A 23,888-nucleotide genomic window follows, 5' to 3' on the forward strand; every position below is an offset into this window, starting at 1 on the left:
AAGGCAACCTACCCGCCCAGGAATGTCTTGAAGCGCTATTCGTGGCAGCGTATCATCTGCACAAACAGACGTGACCCCGCACAGGAGTCTTGCGAGAGCGGAGCTATTTTGAGCTTTGGACACTGAGGGCAAAGGGAGACAAATGATGGGCTGATCCTCCTGGATCTCTGCAGAGCAATCTGCAGCCTTGTCTCCTGCTCTGGGAATGACTCTGGTGAAGGCTGATGAGCAATTTGGTGGGACCTCAGAACCCAGGCAGGGGCTGTGAAGTTGCCAGGGAGGCAGCAAGGCGAGGACTCTGTCACACTGTGCTCATGGCAAGTCCTACCTGAGGGTGTGCGCCTGCCCTGGGGCTCGGGGCACACAGCTGCCTGCTTTGTTTTCAATCACACCTTTGGGAGCTAGAGAGACAGCACAGGGTAGGTAGCTGCATGCACCTCAAATAGGCAGGAGGCTAGAGCAAGAGAGAGCTGACTGCAAACCAGAGACTAAAGGAAGCTGCAGTGGGTCAGAACAGACACAGCTGCACCCGTGATGTGAGAGATGCTTGGTCAGTGATTTGCCTGTCGATTCCCACCAACACCCTTTGTGACAGTTCTTTTCTACAAGTCATCTGAGAAAGCATCTAGAGGTGTCACACTTACCCATGTGGTACAGAGCCATCCACCTGCTCACTCTTCTTCATGCCTGGCTGTGCTCTGTCACTCTGGTGACACATCCTCAAGCTCCCCCGCTGGAGGCAACATGAGACACAGGACAGTGCAGGGGCTGTAAAGCAGAATTTCAGAAAGCCTCACAACTTCATGCTTGCACAAGTCATTGCAGCTAACAGGGATATTTATGGGTGCTGTGTGCCCTCAAGTCTCTATCAACCCCACCTGAAGCTTTGGAGACACCTGCAGGTGTGGCTGGAGATTAACAAGCCACCCAAGAGGAGCAGTCAGCTCACCGTGGGTGTAGGCAGGCAAGGTTCCCATCAGAGCCCCTGGCTCTGGTGTCAGACAAATGCATGCTGCCAGGCAAGGAGAAAGACTGCAGGGGATGAGGGCAGATAAATGAGCTCAGGAGTCTGTTAGGGAGTCACGAGGAAAAGCTGTGCAGTGTCATGAGAAGGGAGGACTGGTCTGGCATCTCTGCAAGGTGTTGGGAGGCTTTCTTGAGGTCCTTGTGTCTGAAAACTGGCATCTGCTCCTTAAGAACCATTACCTATTCCTCTCCTCACACAGCACTGACAGAGGCTCTGCTTGATGACACTTGCCCGTCACCCTGGAAGCAGGCTGGATGTCCTTGTGGGAGCTGCTTTGCTGTTGAGGCTGCGCTTTGGGCCCAGTAAGGTGAGAGCCTTTTGGCTCCTGCTGACCGGGGCATGCAGCCAGGGAGCTGTCAGTGGCCGCTTCCCAGCAGATGGAGCATCTGTCTGGAGGCAGAGCCTCTGCTATTGCCTGGTACAAGCTTAGACCAAGCAGGCAGTGTCAGTTCCCACATCCCATCACCCGAGGGAGCTCCACTGGCAAGCTCTCCCATGAAACAACAGCCCCAGACCCATCCTCGTGGCCCTCCTATGCTCAGTGCTGTGTGGACAACCCACCTCTGCTCTTCAATCCTAGCGCTTGTGCAGGAGATGGAGGAGGAAAGCTGTCATTGTCACCCTCTTTCAACATCAACACATACCCTGGCCTCTGCTCCTGAGTCTGCTTCTTGTTTCCTTTTCCTGCCAGCTGCACCTCACTCCTCTGTCGCTGCTGTTCCTCATTCACTCTGCGTGGTCTGCATCAGGGGATGCTGCAGCCTGGAGTCAGCTGGGATGACTGATGGTGAACCCTTCAAATGCGCTGTGCTGGAAGAGTGAGTACAGTTGAGTAATCTGACGTCACCAAAATATTGCCAAATTAATATAATAACCCTTGGTCACTGCTAACCTGGGTTTGTTTCAGCGTACACACAGTCCTGCAGCCTTTTGAGGTTTCTGGGGAAATCTTCCAGGGCTGTGTGGTCTCTCTGAAAATAAGAGACAGAAGTTACTTGATAGCTGAATTACTGTTTTGCTTAGAGAGACACACGTGGACTTCTCTTTAACATACTTTGGCACTGTCCATTTGTCACTCATCCAAGCTAGAGGTGAAGCTTAATGCATCGCAATAATGCAGCTGAGGTGGCTGATAGAGACTTTGCAGTTGTACATGTCCACCTCCCTCCACTGTTCTGTTCAGGGTCTGAATGAAGGAAACAGTGTTTGACTATTTCCCCCTTCCCTCCTACCCTCATTTCTTCCCTTCTTTCCCAAAACATTTTCTGTTTAGCCTGTAGCCAGGCTGGAAGCAGGGTGCAAGTCAGTGAGCAAGGAATGGAGCAGTACACCCATCAGGTTTCCTCTTTCCTGTTGCCTGAGGCAATGCCACTTGAACCTGTTGTGTGAGAGAGGACAAGGCTGACTTGGAGGTGATGTGTTGAGGGTGTGTGTTGGTGTCCTGCAGTGTGTGAGAAATGGCCCTACGGGACAGTCCTTCAGCACGTGGCCCCAGGAGGGCTCAGAGTTTGATTGACTGCAGAGAAATTGGGCACAGTGGTGCCAGCAGCTGAGGGGTTCTGGGATAAGAGAGGTGGCACCATGTAGGGGCACTCTCCATGTGTCCCAGAAGTGCTCTGTGAGCCAAAAATCCTCTGTGCAAAGGAACGGTTGGTCCTTCAGAGTGCAGAGCACTGTGACCTCTGATAACTGATAACAGAAACTGATGTTTAGAGTTTGTGACTGCCAGGATCGCACACAAAAGCAGGGAAAGGAAAAAGGATAGGAACCGTCCTCTCTTGCCCCTCACATGGGAAGTAAGTTGTGCCAAAAGGGCAATGGAGCAGCGTTAAGGGGAGATGCATGAGAGGGCAGGAGCAGCACAAGCAGCTTCTCTGCAGAAAGAGGGCACAGGCTGCACTATCAGTGGTGGCCAACTTCTAAGCATGCAGATCCTGAATCCAGAGTTTGCATTAGCTGCTTCCTTCTCGCAGCCAGGAATAGTAAGAAAACTTGTTCTGCTATGCAACATCCCAAGCTTGTTCCAAAAAAAATCAAAGAAGGCACTGTTCATAGGTATGCAGAGGAATCTACAGTGTTTATTCTCTAGACATCGACACGGCTACAAAGACTCATTACAGAAGAAAGTGACCTAGAGGTTCACATTTTGTGCATCCCCCAGGTCACTTTGTTGCCTCACGACATCCTCACTCTTCTTCTTCTTCTATCTTTCGATGAAACTCCCGACTCTTTGCTCGAAGCTTGTTGACTTGCGACTCTGCAATGTCAGCGCGCTCCTCGGCTTCCTCCAGCTCGTGCTGGATCTTGCGGAACTTGGAGAGGTTGACATTGGAAAGCTCCTCCTGTTCAGGGAGAGGGAGGTGGTGGGGAGGAGCCCGGGGCAGGGCTTTGCCTTCTCCTGCACATCAGCCTTGAGGGGCTGTGGCTGTTCCTTGGTGGAAGGCACAGCCTTCCATCCCCCACACCCCACTCCTTACACATGTGCCTCACATAGACCAACCCATCCTCCCGTTTTTAGAAGATCTATTGTAGGCACAGCACAACAAGATCTGAATGTAATTTTTCTCTGGAATGTGGCAGATGCTGAAAACATCTGGAAACAAACTGGGCAGCTAGAAATCATATTTTGTTAGCTCTGGAATTAAACGTTCAACTACCTCTTCAGACCTTGAGATGGGGTTAGGAATTTGTAAGAGATGGTGAGTTCATTAAATGTCCTCAGTGTCCCTCTCCTAAATCCCCTTATCCATGTCCAGAAGCCCTTGTCTGTACTGGACTGTTTGCAGCAGCAGAAAAAGCCATGCTCAGATCTTCTTAAATTCAGAGGCTGCAAGACTTCCCTCAGCTCATCCCTGATTACAGCATGTCCAGAAAAAGGAAAAGGCTCCTTGGACAACTCTAAATCTAAGGCACAATGTGGCCTGGGAGTGTGCTTGCAGCAGCTTTTCTGTCTGCTGAAATGTGGAATTCCCTGTAGTAAATGAGAATGTGCTGAATCAGAAGGATCTCTCAGGCACAGAATTCTCCACATTATTTGCTTCCACATAACTACCAAACTTCTCCAAATTGCGAAGGCCACAGGCGCCTTTCATAAAGATAGTTATATGAATCCCAAAATTCTGCAAATATTTCTTCTTCAAAACTTACGATACATTGTGATATCGGTATTATTAATCATAACACCATCTTACAGAGTACACTGTTGTTCTAATGCAAAAAAAATTGTTATGTGCATTTGGACCCCTGATTAGCCTCCTCCTTCACTCATTGATTTAATTCTCAAAGCCTACAATAATTTATAAGAATTTCAAAGACATAAAACCCTCCTTTACTGACCAGTGGTACTTCCAGAGTTTTTATACTCATCTCCTCAATGACCACGCTACACATTTGGGAACTGTTTCTTGCCAAGCACTAGGTGATACTTACAGCCTCTTCAGATTGTCTCTTGTAGGATTTCACCTTCATTTGCAGCTTGTCCACCAGATCCTGCAGCCTGAGAATATTCTTCCGATCTTCTTCAGACTAAAACAGTTGGGAAACAGCAAAGAGAGGGAATTGGTTCCCCTGGCATGTGAGTTAGCAATTCCCCTTGGCAATCAAGGGCAAGACTTCTTACTTCCAGCAAGAGGGTCTGTCAGTCCACAGAGACCTCTTGCCTTACCTGGTAGGTCAGCTCCTTCACCCTCCTCTCGTACTTGCGCACACCCTTCACGGCTTCAGCGCTGCGCTTCTGCTCAGCATCAACCTCCCCTTCCAGCTCCCGCACCTGCAAGGAGAAGCTCATCTTTGGAGCTGCCCTGGTATCTCACCAAGGGACATGCTCACTCATGCACAAATAAAACTCCTACTCACCCTGGCCTCCAGCTTCTGGATTTGCTTCTTGCCTCCTTTCAGTGCCAGCTGTTCAGCCTCATCCAGACGGTGCTGCAGGTCCTTCACTGTCTGGTCGAGGTTCTTCTTCATCCTCTCCAGGTGGGCGCTGGTGTCCTGCTCCTTCTTCAGCTCTTCTGCCATCATGGCTGCCTGATGAGAGCAGAGAGTCAAAGACATTGTGAAGCTGGAGATATACTGGGGGAGGAGGCACTTATCTGAAGCAGGAGCCTCCAACTCACATCTGTGATGGCCTTCTTGGCCTTCTCTTCAGCATTGCGGGCTTCCTGGATTGTATCCTCCATTTCACTCTGGATTTGCACAATGTCTGTTTCCAGCTTCTTCTTGGTGTTGATCAAGCTGGTGTTCTGTGTGAAGAGAGATTGCAGGGTGTGTATTCTGAAGCCTGCAGTACCAAACCTACAGCCCAAGCCAAGGCATTACTCTTCAAGCTTGCAATTCAAAATTGCACCATGCCCTTACTTGAGTATGTAGGAGCTGCACACGTTCAGTGGCATCCAGAAGCTCCTGCTCAGCCACTTTCCTCGACCGCTCTGTCTGCTCCAGAGCTGCCCGTAGCTCCTCAATTTCAGCCTGCAGCAGGTTTGCTCTGCGCTCCACCATGGCCACCTGCTCCTTCAGGTCTTCCTGTGTCCTCAGAGCATCATCCAAGTGGATCTGAGTGTCCTGTATGAGAGACAAGAAAAATTGTAAGGCGACAGCGTGCACTTGGGTGCCAAAACCAACAGACTTCTTCTGTAGATTTTGCTGAACAGACCTTGAGCACTGCCTGGGTGTTTCTCAGGTTCTTCTGTGCCTCTGCAGCCACACGGTTGGCATGGCTCAGCTGGATCTCCATTTCATTCAGGTCTCCCTCCATCTTCTTCTTCAGCCTCAGGGCTTCATTCCTGCTCCTGATTTCAGCGTCCAGGCTGCTCTGCAAGGACTCTACAATTCTGAGGTGGTTTCTCTTCATCTGGTCAATCTCCTCATCTTTCTCTGCTATCTTCCTGTCAATCTCAGCCTTCACCTGGTTGAGCTCAAGCTGGAGGCGCAGGATCTTCCCCTCTTCATGTTCAAGGGAGGCCTGGACAAGTGGGCACAAACATTTGTAATGTCATTAAAGCCACAGTTCACTTTCTGGGTGATTAGGTAATAGTTCAGTCAATCTCATCTGGCCGCGCTCCCCAGACAGAACAGAGTGGGACCAGGCAGGTTTTGGCTGTATTTCCCCATTTCTTATATTTTTAGTTTAGACACCAGTGATTATGGGCCGGTACCTCAGCTTCCTCCAGAGCAGCCTGGATTTCAGATTTCTCCTGCTCAATCTGCTTCTTGATTTTCTCCAGCTCATGAATTGCCTTTCCTCCCTCTGCAATCTGCTCCGTGAGGTCGGAAATCTCCTCTGTGGCAACAAAGAACAATAGTACAGTCAGAAGGAGAACAGAATGGGAAGAGTCTAGCCACACAAAGGTAACAGACAGTTTGCTGACCTGCAAGCACAGACCCACATGAAGGAACCACCCAGCAGACAAACTTGTGAGAAAGCCCTTGCAGTATCTGAGGGCCAGGGACTTACGCTGCAAGTTCTTGTTCTCACGCTTCAGCGTTTCCAGGTGGTCCAAGGACTCCTCATAGGCATTCTTCATCTTAAACAGCTCCGTGCTGAGAGAGCGAGACTCCTTCTGGGAGGCTTCCAGCTCAGCCTGCGTTTCCTCATACTTCTGCTTCCACTCTGCCAGGATCTGAAGAGAAACTGGGTCTGAGTGTGGATGTGGTGAGCGTGAGGGGAGGCTCTGCCCAGCAACCCCAAGCCTAGCCCCCAAATGACCTTGTCAAAGTTCTTCTGCTTCTTATCCAGAGCTGCGCAGGCAGCATTTGATCGCTCCACGTCAATCATCAGGTCCTCCACTTCATTCTGCAGCCTCTGCTTTGTCTTTTCCAGGGAGGCACATTTGGCATTGACGGCTTCAACATGTTCCTCTGCATCCTGCAGGCGCTGTGCCAGCTTCTTCCTGGGAGGAGATAAGCACAGCTCCAAGTTAGAGTCTACCGCATCTGTGTCCTGGCAACTACTGAATATTTCATTTGTCTCAGGCTTTCTAGCTCTAAAGGCCTCCGTTGTCCACCCCACCCATGCTTTTGCCACACCACACTTTCCCTCTCTTTCCCTCTTTCACCTCCATCAAGGAGACAGTACATCCCTGCCTCCCTCCCACCTCTCTCCCAACCCACACTCAGAGACTCCATTTCCAACTGCCCCGGACACTCTCAGCCTTCCCCAGCCATTTGATGTCCCGCTTCCCCCATACTTGGCCTCCTCCAGCTCCTCCGTGCGCTGAATAGCGTCCGTCTCATATTTGGTTCTCCACTGGGCCACTTCGCTGTTGGCCTTGGACAGGGCTCGCTGCAGCTCCCCCTTGGCTTCCTGCTCCTCCTCATATTGTTCCCGGAGCAAGTCACAGTCATGGCGAGCAGACTGCAAGGCGTGGGCCAGCGCGTTCTTGGCCTGGGGGAAAACAGATTGCAATAAGGAGTAGCTGTAGATGGAAAATATTCCCTTAATGACACTTAGAAACCAAAATACATCCCAGATTAACGGCAATTAGCTGTTAATAAAAAAAATACTGCACCAAAACCAATGTGATGTAAAATATTTATTTTGTATGTAACATGATATATCTTCACCTTTATCTCTTCCTCTAGTTGCCGCTTCAGTTCCTCAATCTGCTGGGTGAAAGCCTGTTTCCCTCTAGACAGCTGAGAAATTAAACCATCTTTTTCTTCTGCCTGGCGTGCATATTCACCTGGAAAAGTTTGCAATTAGTAGAATACTTTAACAGCCAAGAGAGTCATTTAGAGTACTCCCATTTCCAAACCAGAGTAGAAGTGCTGTACCAGATTCTGTCTGCAGACGAGCTCTTTGAGCACTGAGATCGCTGATCATGCGCTGATTCTGTTCCTCCTTTGTTTTAAATTCATTTAGTTGATCTTCTAGAGTGCGGCACATCTTCTCCAGGTTTGCCTAGGTGTCAATCACACATGAGAAAATAGAGTTAGTATGGTAATACTGGCTTAGTTACATAAGGAAAAAGTGTCCAAAAGAATCAGTTTACATATCTGGAGATGATGTGCATATACCAATAGTTCTGTGCAATAGATTTGTGGTAAGAAAATACTTATAACCTGATAATAGGTAAGTAAGATAAGCACAAACATTAGATTGTTTTAAAACTACTAACAAAAGTATTTTTCAGTACCTTGGCTTTGGAGACAGACTCCATGTTACTGGCCAGGTCGTCAATCTCCATCTTCAGCTCACTCTTCTCCTTCTCCAGCTTCTGCTTCACTCGCTGCAGGTTGTCGATCTGCTCCCCAAGCTCAGCTGTGCTGTCCGCGTGCTTCTTGCGCAGGGCGGCAGCCGTGGCTTCGTGCTGCAGGGTGGCCTCTTCGAGGTCACGACGCATCTTCTGAAATTCTGCCTCACGTTTCTTGTTCATCTCAATCTGAGCGGCTGTAGCCCCTCCTGCTTCTTCCAGGCGCTCACTGATCTCCTCCAGCTCCCGTGAGAGGTCAGCACGATGCTTCTCTGCTTTTGCCCGAGAAGTTCTCTCTGCCTCAATTTCCTCCTCCAGTTCCTCAATCCGAGCCTGGAGAACATTGGGAACCCTTCACACCCGTGCCCTCCTCCTGCCTGACCTGTGCCGGGGTGACAGAGGGGATGGAACAGAGACTTGCCTGCAGCTCCTTGATCTTCTTCTGTAACTGGATGCCCAGAAGTTGCTCATCCTCAATTTTGCTCTGGATCTGGCTGATTTCAAAGTCTTTCCTTTGGGCAAAGCACATCGTGTTAGAGCTCAAAGGGAAAAGGCAAATGCACCAGCCCCACACTCAGGTGCCCCACAGCCACACTTACTTCTTCAGTTTCTCATCCAGCTGCTGCTTATCATTTTCCAAATCCATTATGCTGTCATGGGCCAGCTTCAGGTCTCCTTCGAGTTTCCTCTTAGCTCTTTCCAGATCCATGCGCACTTTCTTCTCCTGCTCCAGGGACCCTTCCAGCTACAACCAACAACACCATCAAAGCTCTACCGGGTCTAACTCCATACCTGTCCTATTCTTGCTGAATGCCCCTGTGCTTACATCATCCACTTGCTGTTCCAGCTTGGTCTTAGCTTTGGTCAGAGTATTGACTTTGTCCTCTTCTGCCTGCAGGTCATCCAGTGTCTGCTGATGGGCCTCTTGGAGGGCTTTCTTCTCTTTGGTCAGCTTGGCAATGGTCTCGTCCAGGGCTGCCATCTCCTCAGTGAGATTTTTCACCTTGGAGAAGAAGGGAGCAAGTGCAGATAAAAAATGTTGTTTAAAACTTTATAACAAACCAGAGGTCTTGTCTGGAGTGAGGATATCTTCTTCTGCCTTATACCTTGTTTTCCGTGGCATGTTTTTCCTTCTCAACCTTGGCCAGTGTTAACTCAAGGTCATCAATATCTTTCTTCAGCTCTGAACATTCATCCTCCAGTTTCCTCTTCTTGGCTGTCAGCTCAGCATTGATTTCCTCCTCATCCTCAGCCCTTTCTGTGACCTCTTTAACTTTGGCTTCCAGCTGGATTTTGGTTTTGATGAGCTGGTCACACCTCTCCTCAGCATCAGCCAAAGCATCAGCTTCCTGGCGGGAAAATACCATTTTTAGGGATATGTTTTTTGAGAGAATATCCAGATGCTTACCTTCATAGATTCCTAGAGAGCAATTTTGTAATTAAAAATTTGGGTTACGATCCAACAGAATAAAAAAATAATATAGAACTGATTTTACATTGTTGGGTTTGAAACATCCAATTTTGAAATCTAAAACCAAGGGAAATTCTTTTCAGTCTACACGAAGGCCCAGGTATTAACAGATTTGTGCAAGATAGAGAATCCAATGTTATCCTATGATATCAAACATTAGGACAAAGTACATAAATTTGGATTTGATCATAGGAATATCTCCTACGTTTGTGAAGTGCTGAATGATAACCATATGCCACGATACATATAAATCCCAAAGTCACAGCTGTGCTCACATCATTTCTGTGTTTCTCTTTTTTCAGTCTACTGTATTTTTGGAACAACTGTTTCTGATTTAGAGTTGCATTGCCATGGCCCAAAAATACTCTGAATCTAGAAGATTTTTCTGTGAGACTCTCATCAGCTCAGAATAGGTGTTGCTGGAAAATTTGTCTCTTGATTTGCAATAGATGTCCTGTGGTACTTGTTATAACTTGTCTGCCCTTTCAGTCTAACAGAAATAATATGAAATAAAAATGATAATTTTAGCAGTGAGCAGATTTTTTTCATCTTTTTGCAATTCAAGATTCTTTAAAGAGGAGAGGAATGTAAATATGTTGTATACACCGCATAGTATTACTTTGAGGTTACATGCATTTCTATTCTACGAATAATTTAATTTAGAAACCACAGCCTTACAACACCCCAGATGTGCCACATAATTTTATGTAGTGATTCTGATTGATTTAGGAGGGCGAATGAGAATATTAAATTGTGCTTCCTCTCCTTAGTTCAGTATTACCACATAGTAATGTTGCTAGCAGCTAAGCCACCACCTACACCGGAAAGAAATATGATATCTTGTTTATTGGAGAATAAGAAATGTCCTCTTAAGTTGTCCTAAGAATTTCTAATCATGTGCGTGTAAGGACAGGCAGACTCAGTTTTGGAGAGGTAGGAAAAAATTACTGGAAGAACAAACATTATATTAAAAAAATAAAGTTTCTTGATTGCTCTCATGCAGTTTAACTGAATGTAAACAATAGAAATCTCAGCATACACCACAGAAGCATCTCACCAACGTAATATCTTGAATGTAACTTCCTGACAGTCCTTATGGAAGCTAGTTATATTTTTAAGAGCACCACTTAATGAAATACAGTTAATTGAGTTAAATTCATAAAATCATAGAATATTTTGTGTTGGAAGGGACCTTAAAGATCATCCATTTCCACCCCGCTGCTATGGGCAGGGACACCTCCCACTGGCTCAGGCTGCCCAAGGCCCATCCAACCTGGCCTTGAACACCTCCATGGATGGGGCAGCCACCACTTCTCTGGGCAACCTGTGCTGGTGTCTCACCACCCTCATCGTGAAGAAGTTTCTCCTTATGTCCAGTCTAAATCTGCCCCTTTCCAGTTTATACCCATTCTCCCTTGTCCTGTCACCACAAGCCTTTGTGAACAGTCCCTCCCCAGCTTTCTTGCAGCCCCTTCGGGTACTGGAAGGTCACTATAAGGTCTCAGAGCCTTCTCTTCTCCAGGCTGAACAACCCCAACTCTCTGTTGCCTGTCCTGTATGGGAGGTGCTCCAGCCCTCTGATCATCCTTGTAGCTTCCTCTGAATCTGTTCCAACAGTTCCATCTCATTATTATGTTGAGGATTCCAGAGCTGGACACAGTACTCCAGATGAGGCCTCACAAGAGAGGAACAGAGGGACAGAATCACCTCCCTCACACTGCTGGCCACAATTATTCTGATGCAGCCCAGGATACGGTTGGCCTTTTGAGCTGCGAGTGTACATTGCCGGCTCATATCGAGCTTCTTATCAATCAGCACCTTTCTCTGTGTCCTTTGAAAATATAGTTGTAAGTATCAGCCTGACAGTCACAGTTCAGTCAATATGAGGCACACTGGCACTACTCACAGCTTGCACTTGGAGCTGCAGGTCATTTTTCTCCTGCACCAGTTTCACCATTTTCTCCTCGAGCTCCTTCCTCTTTGCCTCAGACTTTGCAAGCTCTTCCTTGGTTTTCTCAAACTCTTGTTTCATGTTGGCCATCTCCTTCTCAGATTCTGCGCTCTTCAGCAAGGGCTTGATCTTGAAGAACAGCTTCATCCAGGGCCAGTGCTTCACGTTCATGAATGCACGAATGTTGTATTGGATGCAGAAAATGGACTCTCTGAAAGGTAAGTCAAATTAATGTTAAATATTTAAACCACGATGACCCAATAAGCCAAATACAGTGAACCTAATTTGAAGAAATGTCTACCTCCTCTCCACCATTCTCTGGTACTCCACTCTCATCAGGAAGCCCCTGCACCTGGCCTGCGTGCGGGTGATGAGCTGTGCCAGCTTCTCATCCCTCATCTCTTCCAAGAGGCCTATCAACCCAGCTTTGAAGAACACCTTAGGTAAGAACATGAAAACAGGTTGCGTGGATGTTGTTGTTCGGTGTAGCCTGGTACCCTGACCTTCATGACAGATAATACGGGAAGTTAAGAGAAAGAGCAAAAGCACAAAGAATGGGTTTTAAATTAGGAACCCTTAATTAATCCTTAATTAAATCATCCTGTGGGGGTGAATTTTGGTTTTATTCAAGTGCTGAGTCGAGAGCTACTTAGTGGATTTCTTTTAAATGCACTATTTGATCATTTCACGTACTACCTGGAGAATCATTCTCAAGCCATGCAAACAAAAACCACATAGTACTTCAAATAAATAGTTCTTGTACCTTGGTGTGACCAAATTTGTATTGAGTGTGGTCTATATCAATCGATCCGAGAAGTTTCTCACAAGCCTTCTTGCTGTCAATGAACTGTCCCTCTGGGATAGCACTTGCATTCAATACTTTGTACCTGGGGGAGAAAATGTGAGGACTTGCTTTGGACTCCATGATCTTAAGAGTCTTTTTCCAGCTTAAGTGATTCTGTTATTCTGTGAGTAGAAAGAGGCCTGTTGTTGAGACCAGTTGGCTGGTAAACTGCCAGAAAGAGTCTAAGCACTGCTGAGAACGTAACAGCGCTGCTAAACATAAACTATAGAGAAGGCTTTAGTTACTGGAGGTTAAACTTAAACTTCACAGTCTACTCGAGATGATGAACAAAGTGATCCCTTAAGGGAAGTCTGACCTCTGTTTAAAATCTGCATACAATACTCTGTTGGGAAATCCTTTCCTGCAAATTCGGATCCCTTCCAGCACGCCGTTGCACCGCAGCTGATGAAGCACCAGCTCATGCTCCATGGCACCTAACAATCCAGAGCAGAGAGAAATGCTACGTTCTGTAATAACGAGGGGAAGAGCGGCACCATAATGACAACCTTCTACATGTGAGTCTCTTACCAGGCGTTTTTGTTTCATTTGGGATGATGCAGCGTACAAAATGGGGGTGGGTGCTTCGCAGGTTGGTCATCAGCTTGTTTAAATTCTCCTGGGAAAGTTATTAACAAAAGTTTCTATTACCAAAAGTAATTTCCACTCTAAGCATCAAGCTCTCTGGAATGAGATAATATCACCCAAAAATTAGCTTGCGGAATCCTGAAATGAAGCCCCCTGCACTAGTTTTTCTGACTTCCCAAAGATCTTTGCTGCTGTTAACTTCACGTATAAAGTTCTTCTGATTTATCTGCAGGGAATATCGTACTCTTAAACATAAAATTTTAATACATTTCACTGACTCTAGTGGAATGCCTTCATTAGAAATGATGTCCGTCTTCCATTGGATGTACCCACAGAGATATAACTGGTATTTTATGAGGCAGTCAGAAACAGACTGCAGTAGGCACTCATGATGGGCCATATGGAGCACACTACTGATTCCTGTTTCCCGCGCTTAAAGCAACAGGAAGAGAAGTGACAAGCTGAGTTTTATATCTCTGCAGTATATATCTGACCTGCAAGGTAAGATGAGAAAAAAGTGAGATGAATCCCAGTCTTGTTTTGTAATTAATATCTATATACTTATTTATAAATGATTATTGCCTATAACTAGCGGAGGGAAGCAGGTGCCTCCAGAGGACATCTAGAATACACAAATCAAGCAGCCAAAACATTAAGATATCTAAACACTAGCATGGCTAAACAAGAGGGATAGTGGAAGAAGGTTTGAAAACATAACAGAAATGTGATCCAAACGCAGCAAATAATACTTCTCCTATAACATTACCTTGTAAAGCCTTATGACCTTTAACCATAGGCTTATTGCATTATTTTTTAATTATACATGCAGGCAATAATTTCCCACTTGGAAGGCCAAAGCACTACAGCTATGATTATTTTTCTTGGGACTATGTCCATGCCCTGTTTCAGAGCACTGGGTAGAGACTGTCAGGTGATTCAGTCAAATGACAGCAGATATGCAGAAGAAATTAGGCTGTATCAAGAAGGGAGGCATAAAGGAAGGGTAAATATGGTGATAAAAAACCTCAGGAGAGACTGCAGAGTTCACCTGGCAGAGGTGTATGGAGCAGCCAGGCAGCAAGATTTGGTTATGACCAAGAACTGTCAAGTATTGAACATCTTAAAAATCAATAACCCAAAGAATGGTGGTATTTCAGCTCTGAGAGACTGATCTCTGAATCATGCAGAAAAAGTAGAGATATAAATGGAGCAAACAGGTCACCCTCCAAACCACTGGGTAGAATGTTGTTAAAGGGCAATAAAAGGTTCCAAAGCCAGAGATGGGCTGAAGGAAATCTGCTGTATTTTTAGAAGTTATCTGTATGGTATTCTTTTTTCTGGAAACATCATCCTAGGACAAGTGGAACAGAAGGAAGAGTTGTGCATTCAGTGGAATGGAACAAAAATATATTATGGTGGATTTAATCCTAGCAAAATATGACCCAAGTATTTCAAGGTCTTTTTAGACCACTAAGACGAAAAAAGGAGTATCCGTTTTAAGTCATGGGTTTACTCCTTAGCTTAGGAAGAAATAGTGACTCTCTACTGTACCCGGAAAAGAGCTGAGACAGTCTGGAAAGAAGAACCCTTCTTCTTGCTGCCTTTCTTGCCACCACCAGCCTCTGCAAAATTAAAAATAAATAAAAAAGGTTTGAGGTTTTTTGCTTTTGCTTTGCATCATCCTTTTTGTAAACTGTCCATGGGTGAAAATCTGGGATTCAGAGAACCAACCTGCTTCTGCTCCACCATAGTTGGCAAAGAGTAAGGCCAATGTTTTCAGGGATGATTTCTGGTACAACCCAATGACAGTTTCATTCAGGGGGTCCTTGTTCTTCTCCAGCCAGCCAGTGATGTTGTAGTCCACGGTGCCAGCGTAGTGTATCAGCGAGAAGTGAGCCTCAACCTTCCCTTTGGTAGGTTTGGGCTTCTGGAAGTTACCAGACTTGCCCAAATGCTGGTCATAGAGCTTGTTCTTGAAAGAGGTGTCCGTTGCTTTGGGGAACATGCACTCCTCTTCCAGGATGGAGAAGATGCCCATGGGCTGGGAGAAACAGAAGGGAGACAGATTGTAATTTAGTTTTCAGGGCAATAGTGACCTTCACCTATGCAGAGTAGTGGAACACAGACTTAGACACACATCAGAAAAGATTATTATTTAAATCCATTTTCTGCCAGAAAATGAGATTAAGCTTGTTGATACTTCCATTTTTTAACACTAAACGAATCATAAAGATTAATGGAAATTCATTTAGTTTGTGTTGAGAACGTGCTTTACAAAATTAGAGCACTACATTTTATCCAGAGGGACTCAAAGCGCACACAGATGTCTTAGACAAATTGGACGTGAGCCAGCAATACACCCTTGCAGCAAAGGCAGCCAACTCATCCTGGGCTGCATTAACAGCGTTGCCAGCAGCTCAAGAGAGGTGATCCTTCCCCTCTTCTCAGCTCTGGTGAGAAACATCTCGAGTGTCCAGTTCCTGGCTCCCCAGTACAAGAATAATGTGGACATAGGAGAGTGAACCCAGTGAAGATGTTTAAATGACTGGAACATTTGACATACAAGGAGAAGCTCAGAGAGATAGGATTGTTCAGCCTGGAAAAAGAAGGCAGCTCTGGGAGATCTTATCATTGTCTATAAATACCTCATGGGAGGGGATAAAGAAGACAGAGATAGAGGCTTCTCAGTGGTATCCAGTGACAGGACAAGATGAAAAATTCACAAAATTCCATTTAAACAGAAGAAAAAAGCTTCTTTACTGTGAGGGCAGTCAAAAGTTGGGATGGGTTCCACAGGATATATGTGGAGTCTCCACCCTTGGCGAGATTAAAAACCCAGCTGAACTTGGCCCTGAACAACCTGCTTTAACTGACCCTGTCTTAACCAAGGTGGAGTAGACTGAGTTATCGCCAGAGCTGCCTTCAAACCTCAGAAGTTCTGTGATTCTTGGATTCTAACTACTGTCATTCTGTCAGGCACTGAACTGTTCATCTCCTGTGCAATGCATCTGCCTTCTCATTGTCAGTCAAAGGATGGATGCATAAGTGTGACTGTGTGCTGAAAGTTGTGTCTGTCCATCTTCTATATTAATTTTACATAGGTATAGTTACTCTGCTGCAGAAGTCCGTTAGAACTGAAAGGTGAGGAGAACATGCTCACCTGGAATTTTACTCTAGCTGTTTTGGAAGAACACTCTTTTGGAAGTTGAACACTCTTTTGGCACTTGTAAAGAGATCAGTATGGACTTGCAGCAACAAAGCTGTGTGAAATCTCATATCTCACTTGACAGAAAAAAATAAACTACGGGGAAATGTATTTTGAATAACAAAAGCTGAATATTTGGGCATGAAGATAGAAGATCCCTTTGAAAAAAGAGACCAAGTAATTGCAGAATTTCCACACATGTAATGCATTTAAATGGGAAGGATACCTTCTCAATGAGCTCGATGCAGGCAGCCAGGTCCATCCCAAAGTCAATGAATGTCCATTCAATTCCTTCCTTCTTGTACTCCTCCTGCTCCAGCACGAACATGTGGTGGTTGAAAAACTGTTGCAGTTTCTCATTGGTGAAATTGATGCAGAGCTGCTCAAAGCTGTTGAACTGGAAGTAAAATAAGAAAGACCGAGATCGGCAAGATGCAGCAATAATTGCAAAACCTCATCCTTTAAAATTAAGGCATGCAGTTATCTTGGCTTCATTGTCAAGTCTGTGTTTTTCTTCAGTATGCTTTATGTCTACATAACACAACACAAAATTGCATCCAATTAATTGTCCACAAGGAATTTTTTTTCATTGATACAAGCGTGACGATAAAATGTTTCCTATGTAATCTGAGACCAAATTACAGCAAGAAAAAAACCCTGCTTAGGCCTATTTTGATATAGATGTTTTTATACTGCTTTGTCCTTAATCGTTTAAACCAAGACATTTTTTAGATTGAACCATTCCGTACTGTTGAGTTTGCACATCTTGAAATAAGACAAGTCCTCTGAACGGTCATTTCTTACTTCATGACAAAAACAAGCCAAACAGCTGCAAATAGTCATGTGATGATATTACATCTTCTTTAAAAGCATGTCTCAGAGTGATCGTAACACCCAGCTGTCACTTCCAAATAGCTCTTACTAAATCCCTACTCCTTACATCAAAGATCTCAAAGCCAGCAATGTCCAGGACACCAATGAAGTACTGTCTGGGTTGCTTGGTATCCAGCTGCTGGTTGATGCGAACAACCATCCACAAGAACATCCTCTCATAGACGGCTTTGGCCAGAGCACCAACTGCATTGTGCACCTGTAAGAAAAATAAATGCCTGGAGTTAACATACAGAGCAAAGGAGAACCAAAAAGGTTGTAATTCAAAACATGGTTCCAGGTTACCATGTTTTCCTTACCTGCTGTGCAGTCTGACCCTTGGTCACGTATTCATTCCCCACTTTGACTCGGGGGTAGCACAGTGCCTTGAGCATGTCAGCTGAATTCAGACCCATGAGGTAGGCAGCCTTGTCGGCAACTAAAAAGACAGAGGGAAAGGAATAATCTAGTGTTACACGGACTTTCAGTCCTGGAGTATTCTCCAAAGGCTTCAGTGTTCAGATTGCTGGTCTTTGAAATCTTTCAATAGACTCTCATGGAGGGAATCCTGGTCACATTAAAGTCATCATTACGCATATTGAGCTTTTCTAAAAGAATTTGTGTTTGAAAACCTTCACTGAAGCATGTAGAAAGTAAAGATGTTTTCAAAAGTCTCCTGGCACAACACTGAAAGCTGCAGCTTGCCAGTCAGAATATTCGGAGTTCGTGGGTAGCACAGGAACTGCAGTGACAGAAGTCAGATACTGCTACATTCAGGTGATCAAAACCACCCATATTAAAGGTGAAACATGGAGGGCGTATCTCTGTTCTGTTTCAGATCCAGAGTCCACAGCCTTCTTTAAGCTTTAGATTCTGATGTTCAGTAAAACTCTCTGGGTTTCATTCTTTTACTATGGTACTTCCCACCTATTCCTTTATCAAGCTGAGCCATTGCTCAGAGAGCTGGAGACGGGGGTTGTAAGTCCTGTACCAAAAAAAGAAGAGGAATCGAATACACCTCTAACATCAGAGTTCCCTGAGCGTCTGACAGGTGAGGGTGAATGGGAACACAGCCACCCATCCTGAAGCCCTTGGCTGTTCCACAATTGCAAGCCATATGCCAACAAAAGTATTGATTACCCGTGTTACAGGAAGGACATCCATCGCTCATGACTTCCTGGAAGTGTATAAAGGACAGTTTAAACTATGAGGTGTCCATAACATAAGACACCTAAAAACACCTGAGGTCAGGGAACTGATGTACTGAGAACAGGACAAAGGATAGGTTTTTTTCTGGCTTATTGTTTTCCTTGGGAAACAAAGAACAACCTTTGCTGTCTTCCACATCCACAGCAGCTTACAGAAGGGTCAGTTATGGAGTTTGCTAATACCTTCTGTGCCGTCCGGCTCTGCCTGCTCCTCTCTTGGTTTCTGCTTGAACTTCAGGTTGCCATAGTGCATGACAGCCCCTGTCAGCTTGTAGATGGCTGTCTTCTCATCAGCAGAGAAGCCCAGGATGTCAATGGCACTCTGGTAATACAATCAGCAAAGTGAAATATTTGCATGCTGTGAGATGTAGGATGTCTGTTGACCTTTTTTGTGAGTTACTTACATCTGTAGCCATCAGCTCCTCCTTGTCATCGATGCTTGGAACAGTGATCTCACCTTGACTCACAAAAGGATAGTCGTAGGGGTTGGTGGTGATGAGGAGCATTTCTGAAAACAAATGGGTTTGATGTCATTGTTTTTGTAATGTAGTTATAAGTTGCTCGGCAATCAACCTCAAAAAGACATATTCATCCTCCCTACCGATTAGCTCCGGCTTCTTGTTGGAGCAGATCTGATAAAATATGTGGTAGCTTCTTTCCGCCTTCAGCTGGAAAGTGACCCTAGACTTCTCCAGCAGATCTGGCAAGGACAGTGGAAAGAATCAGGCACAGGAATGCACATGGAGATAAGAATTTAGGAAGGAATGGGATCAGGCCAGGAGAGACTCTTACAAGTTTCAATGTCTGCTGAAGCCAGTTTGCCTGTGGCCCCAAAGTGGATTCGGATGAATTTACCCTGTTAAGGAGAAGCAGCATTTCAGCCTGGTTGCATTCCATCCCCACCTGCTTATGTGAGAACACCACTGGCCATCACTACTCTTAAAATGAGGAGAAATTTTATTCAAAGCAACAACTTACAAAGCGTGAGGAGTTGTCATTCCTCACAGTCTTGGCATTTCCAAAGGCCTCCAGCAGAGGGTTGGCGCTGATGATTTGATCCTCAAGCGTTCCCTGCAAGACAATAATTATGGCTGGTTATCCTTTCCAAAAATCATGTCAGGAACAGAGGAAAGCATTGATTCGAGCCAGTGTCTATTAATTTGCCTGCATTTTGCCCGTCTGCTCCTCCTTCTTCTTCTCCCCACTGGCTGCAATTGTTGCAAAGTACTGGATGACACGCTTTGTGTTCACAGTCTTCCCGGCACCGGATTCTCCGCTGCCAAACCCAAGAGAGAAGCAGAGAACGTGTGGTCAGGCAGAAGGTCCCCTGGCACCGGGCAGCCCCGCGGGGACCCGAGCAGGGATGTACATACGTGATCAGGATTGACTGGTTCTCGCGATCTGGGGAAGAGGGAGAATGAAAAGCCATGTTAGCAGTTGACCCTGGTAACACTGACCTGAACGAGCAGCAGAGATCTAAATGGAAGTTGGGCTTCTCCAGAAATCCAAGAGTATGCAATTCTCTTCCAAGTCCCAACAGTAGAATGTATAAGCCCAAATGGAAGTGTAGAGCTGTCAGAGCTGATCCTCAGACAAACTGTGTACCCGTTGCCCTTCACACAGTTCCCATCAAGAAATACAATCAAACTGCCTCTCTGTATTCAAAATGGTGGTTTGTATGGAAAAATAACTTTTTCTTTCCTATGAGTGAAAACAAGTAGCAAACAAATTCAAGTAGTCTGTCTGCAATGGGAGAGTGTAAAATTTCCTACAATAAGGTGCAAATACTGCTCGGCATGGAGTCCATGCCTCTGGGTCAGTTTTAGTGGAAATTATTCCTGCATAACTTGATCAAGTTCTCAGACAAACATCTCCATGGTGGCTTTAGCTGGCTTGTCACCTGCCCCAGTGAGATCAGCTGGTTTTTGGTTTAGATTGCTGTGAGGGAGGTCAAGCACTCACCAGTCAGCATGAACTGATAGGCGTTGTCAGAGATGGAGAAGATGTGTGGAGGGGCCTCCTGGCGCTTCTTGCCTCGGTAGGCCAACACCACCTCCGGGTTGTACACCGGCAGCCACTTGTAGGGGTTGACGGTGACGCAGAAGAGACCCGAGTAGGTCTGCAAGGAAGGGAGACAGCACGTTGGCTGTGCTCAGCCTGGCAGAGCGGTTCCTCCCAGCTCCCCAAAGGAAGGCTGTGCCGGGACTTACGTAGATCATCCAGGCTGCGTAACGCTCTTTGAGGTTGTACAGCACAGCGGGTTCGTGGAGGTGGGTCATCATGGCCATGTCCTCGATTTTATCGTACTTGGGTGGGTTCATGGAGAAGATTTGATCTTCCTTCACAGTCAGGGTCTGACAAGGAAGTAGAAAAAATGTATGTTAACTGAAAGCTCAGAGTGGGATCAAGTTGTGTCCTTGATTTTTCACTCACCTCTCCTGCTTCAGTTTTGACAGTGACCTTCCCTGCGTCCCTGCTCTGGATTGTCCCCTTCACAAAGGATTCTTTAGGGTGGGCCACAAAGACAGATGACTTGGCATCGAAAGGCTTGTTCTGGGCCGCAATTCTTTCCTTCTCTGACTTTCGCAGATAGGGAGCCGCCTCCCCAAAAACAGCCATCTCAGCATCTGCAGAGGCCATGGCTGCACTTTACTGAAGGGACGTCAGCAGAAGACTCTAATGGGGAGGAACAACATGGCACTGATTATTTATGTCTACTCTGTAAGATTGGGACAAAAATATATATCCTGTGCCTTAGTTTCTCCTCATACTCTGTATATTTGGAATATCTAACATGAGCTAATTAGAGACTAGACCCAGGAAAATAAGAGGTTTTCCTTGATGTAGTCTAGGTCTTCAAACATCTAGGAGAGCAACTTCTAATGCCCTTTCAGTACTGTAAGTTTGGTTCTATGAGAATTCTGTGTCTATGGAGAAGAGTGAATTTGCTCAGCTGGACTGAAAATACAGCTAGGACATTTTGTTAAAAGAATGAACAGTAAAGTAACATTTCTGTAAAACTTTAGTTTAGGTGACCTACAGGCTTGGAAACCATTGAACCTGTGGGACATTTACCTGTTAAACGTAATGGTAACAGAAATGCAGTGGGAAATTAAAGAATTTTGCTAATGAAGGTTTCCATTGAAAGAAAAGGCAAGCTTTGTGACCATTTAACAGCCTGTCAGAATTTAACTTGAGGTATGCATTTGTCATTTTTCAGTACATTATCTGAATAATTTCACTCTCAAAGCTCTGACTTGGGTGAGATAAAATTCAGGCATTGAAACTGCAATTGCCAAGCCTGTATTAAGATCCCAAACAAACACTTAACTGAAAAAGGTCTCAGAACAGGGGAGTTCTCAAAGCTTAAAAAAATAAGAGTTTTTCTTCAAGTTCTTTATTAAACACATTGGAAGCTAAATTTAGCTAACTGCACTTGAAAATTCTCTAGCTTCATAACTAAAATGCATTCCCTCGGTCTTCATTGGGTAATACTTATTTTTCTGTCTGGAGTAAGAAAGGCAGTATCTAAGCGAGCTCTGGCATTTTACAAATGTGGTTAGAAGGTCTGTGTGCTCAGACGATTTATTAATCCAGGTAGAATGCAGAATTTTACACTTTTCCCTGCCATGCTCATCTTGGTCTGGTTCCACTGCTGCCGTAGCAAAGGTGAGAAGCCAGCACGCCCGGCTCCTGTTGGGTCACTTAAGCAGAAGTGAAGAATTTCCCCATGGGGATTTTCTGGTCTGCCGTCAGTGGTCAGAGACTTCAAACACAGCCGCTTGAAAACCTTGGGCACTGCACCACCTTCTACTGTGGGTGCAAGAGTGACCTTTTCAGAAATCCCACCCAAAAGGATCTTTCTCTGCCCCCGAAGAATGAATGAATCGCGGTCTTACCTCCCGTCACACCAGGTGGGTGGCTGGCAGGCTGGCAGCTGGTCAGTGCTGTAAAACAGAAACGACAACTCCTTACTTGCTGCTGCGCAGCAATCCAGAGTGAAAATGTGCAGCTGCCGTGAAAGCAGAGTTAAAAACTGAGAAATGGAGTCCCCTCCTGGAAAGGAGCACTGGAGGCAGCAGGAATGCTGTGGCCCGGGAGGGCTCCATCCCCTCCCTGCAAGGCTGCGGACCCCAGGCACTCACCTTCGAGCTTCCCGTGGAGACAGGGCAGCCTCGTCGCAGGGTGTTTTATACGATCCACTCTGCAGATGCTACAGATGCCTACTCTTTCTTCGGTCAAAACATTTTTGGCAAACCTTCTTTGGTAAAGCATTGTCTGGCAAACTGAACTAAGGGCATAATTGTCATTTGACATGACTAGATATAATTAGAAGATTTTGATGTCTTACTGACTATATGAATACATCTCCTAAAAACAATTTGACAAGGGTGTTAAGGAGGGAATCTGGACTAGTCAAGGCACTTAGAGAACTTGGATGCAGGACTTATGGATTCTATTGCTGGCTTTCCCACCGACTCACTGTATGACCCAGGGTGGATTGCTTGGTATGTCTGCGCTGCAGATATCCCAGCTGTACAATAGATAAACCAGGATGTGAAAAGATAAATTAGCATTATTAAAAGCTTTTGGCATTTGTAATGGTGAAATCCTGAAAGCAGAAGTGCAGGTGTGTAACCGTTCACGAGGGCTCCAGGCACAGCAGGATGGTTGGTCAAACACCCAGGAGTGAGAGGCTGGGTTCTACCTGGGCTTTTAAACTGCTGCCTCTGACAGAGATGTGAGGCAGCTTCAGGGATACCAGGAAGAGAGCGTGGGTGCGCGCGCACACACACAGAGGCGTGTGCACGTGTGCCTCTCTGTATGCTCTTCAGGCTGCAAACAAGTGGGATGATTCTCCAAAAACCATTGTTGTGACCCAGTGCCACCACCTAGTTTTGTAGGGCAGGTTCACACCTGTTGAGAGTTCTGATCTGCAGGTCAGTGCCAGCGAGCAAGAGATGCTCCCTTCATTTGCTGGCAACTTCTTACCTTATCCAGGTGTTCCTACACCTACAACCCTAGGAATGACCCCACAGTTTTTTAACTACCTACAACTGATAGAATTATCCTCTGGTCAGCCATACCTATACCAATAATTGGACGTACCCCCAAACACATCACCTCAATGTGCAGCCCCAGATGCTCTGCATGCGATAACATCCTCAGTCCAGCACTTCCATTTCATCACAAATATCTTGCACACTTACACATTAGCACAGTTCAAAAAAGCGCAGTGATACCTTTACCAGATATTTGGGGTGGCAGGCATGCCTGTACGATGCTGTTAGAGCAGTGGGAAGGTGGATTTGCTGGTAGTCCTGGAGAGAGAATGATCTAGTTTTAGGAAGAGGGCGCTGCCATGCCAGCTGTTTTACATTCTGTCAGATTTAAACACATTCTTCCCCTCGTCATTGGCATTTTGGTTATTAAAATTGCTCAGTTGAGAACATGTGGGCAGTTAGAAGAATGGTGCCTGGATCTGATGTAACATCCAGCATCAGGCAACGTCCTGTGCTTGTAAAGCCCGTTCCAAG

The 23,888-nt window shown here is 45.7% G+C and overlaps 1 protein-coding gene and 1 long non-coding RNA gene across 9 annotated transcripts in view; one reads left to right on the top strand and one right to left on the bottom strand.

Moving 5' to 3' along the window:
• LOC128853967 (uncharacterized) overlaps positions 1-23,888 on the top strand; it is a 64,337-nt gene that overhangs the window by 33,536 nt on the left and 6,913 nt on the right. For 6 of the 8 annotated variants that reach the window (XR_008452834.1, XR_008452836.1, XR_008452829.1 and 3 more), the window contains 4 exons: positions 11,741-11,857; positions 11,979-12,082; positions 12,868-12,998; positions 13,404-13,569. This is a non-coding gene — a long non-coding RNA (uncharacterized LOC128853967). The remainder of the gene's footprint in view (positions 1-11,740; positions 11,858-11,978; positions 12,083-12,867; positions 12,999-13,403; positions 13,570-23,888) is intronic. The other 2 variants (XR_008452830.1, XR_008452833.1) reach the window with 1 other exon arrangement.
• Positions 2,645-22,273, bottom strand: LOC104057899 (myosin heavy chain, skeletal muscle, adult-like). Its single transcript, XM_054083244.1, has 38 exons — positions 20,785-22,273; positions 20,562-20,705; positions 20,314-20,470; positions 19,725-19,752; positions 19,516-19,627; positions 19,330-19,422; positions 19,144-19,207; positions 18,953-19,051; positions 18,756-18,859; positions 18,535-18,673; positions 17,464-17,582; positions 17,214-17,363; positions 16,500-16,670; positions 14,800-15,109; positions 14,620-14,690; positions 13,012-13,099; positions 12,800-12,917; positions 12,403-12,526; positions 11,941-12,077; positions 11,595-11,850; positions 9,324-9,566; positions 9,044-9,220; positions 8,817-8,962; positions 8,639-8,729; positions 8,161-8,550; positions 7,799-7,925; positions 7,589-7,707; positions 7,213-7,409; positions 6,732-6,915; positions 6,480-6,645; positions 6,181-6,305; positions 5,679-5,987; positions 5,384-5,587; positions 5,143-5,268; positions 4,883-5,053; positions 4,692-4,796; positions 4,457-4,552; positions 2,645-3,369 (listed from the first exon to the last, which is right to left on the bottom strand). The coding sequence occupies exons 1-38, from the start codon at positions 20,989-20,991 to the stop codon at positions 3,214-3,216; spliced, it is 5,823 nt and encodes a 1,940-aa protein (XP_053939219.1). The 5' UTR covers positions 20,992-22,273; the 3' UTR covers positions 2,645-3,213.

The sequence above is a fragment of the Cuculus canorus genome, chromosome 18 (genome assembly GCF_017976375.1).
Source record: "Cuculus canorus isolate bCucCan1 chromosome 18, bCucCan1.pri, whole genome shotgun sequence".
Classification (NCBI taxonomy): domain Eukaryota; kingdom Metazoa; phylum Chordata; class Aves; order Cuculiformes; family Cuculidae; genus Cuculus; species Cuculus canorus.

What these genes read in the sequence shown, in the direction of transcription:
- LOC104057899 (XM_054083244.1), bottom strand. Translation starts at nt 20,991, where the DNA reads ATGGCCTCTGCAGATGCTGAGATGGCTGTTTTTGGGGAGGCGGCTCCC. An exon ending in CTGGCTTTGAGATCTTTGAT is followed by an intron (nt 16,671 to 17,213) that starts GTAAGGAGTAGG and finishes TTTTACTTCCAG; the next exon opens with TTCAACAGCTTTGAGCAGCT. An exon ending in CTATGGTGGAGCAGAAGCAG is followed by an intron (nt 14,691 to 14,799) that starts GTTGGTTCTCTG and finishes TTAATTTTGCAG; the next exon opens with AGGCTGGTGGTGGCAAGAAA.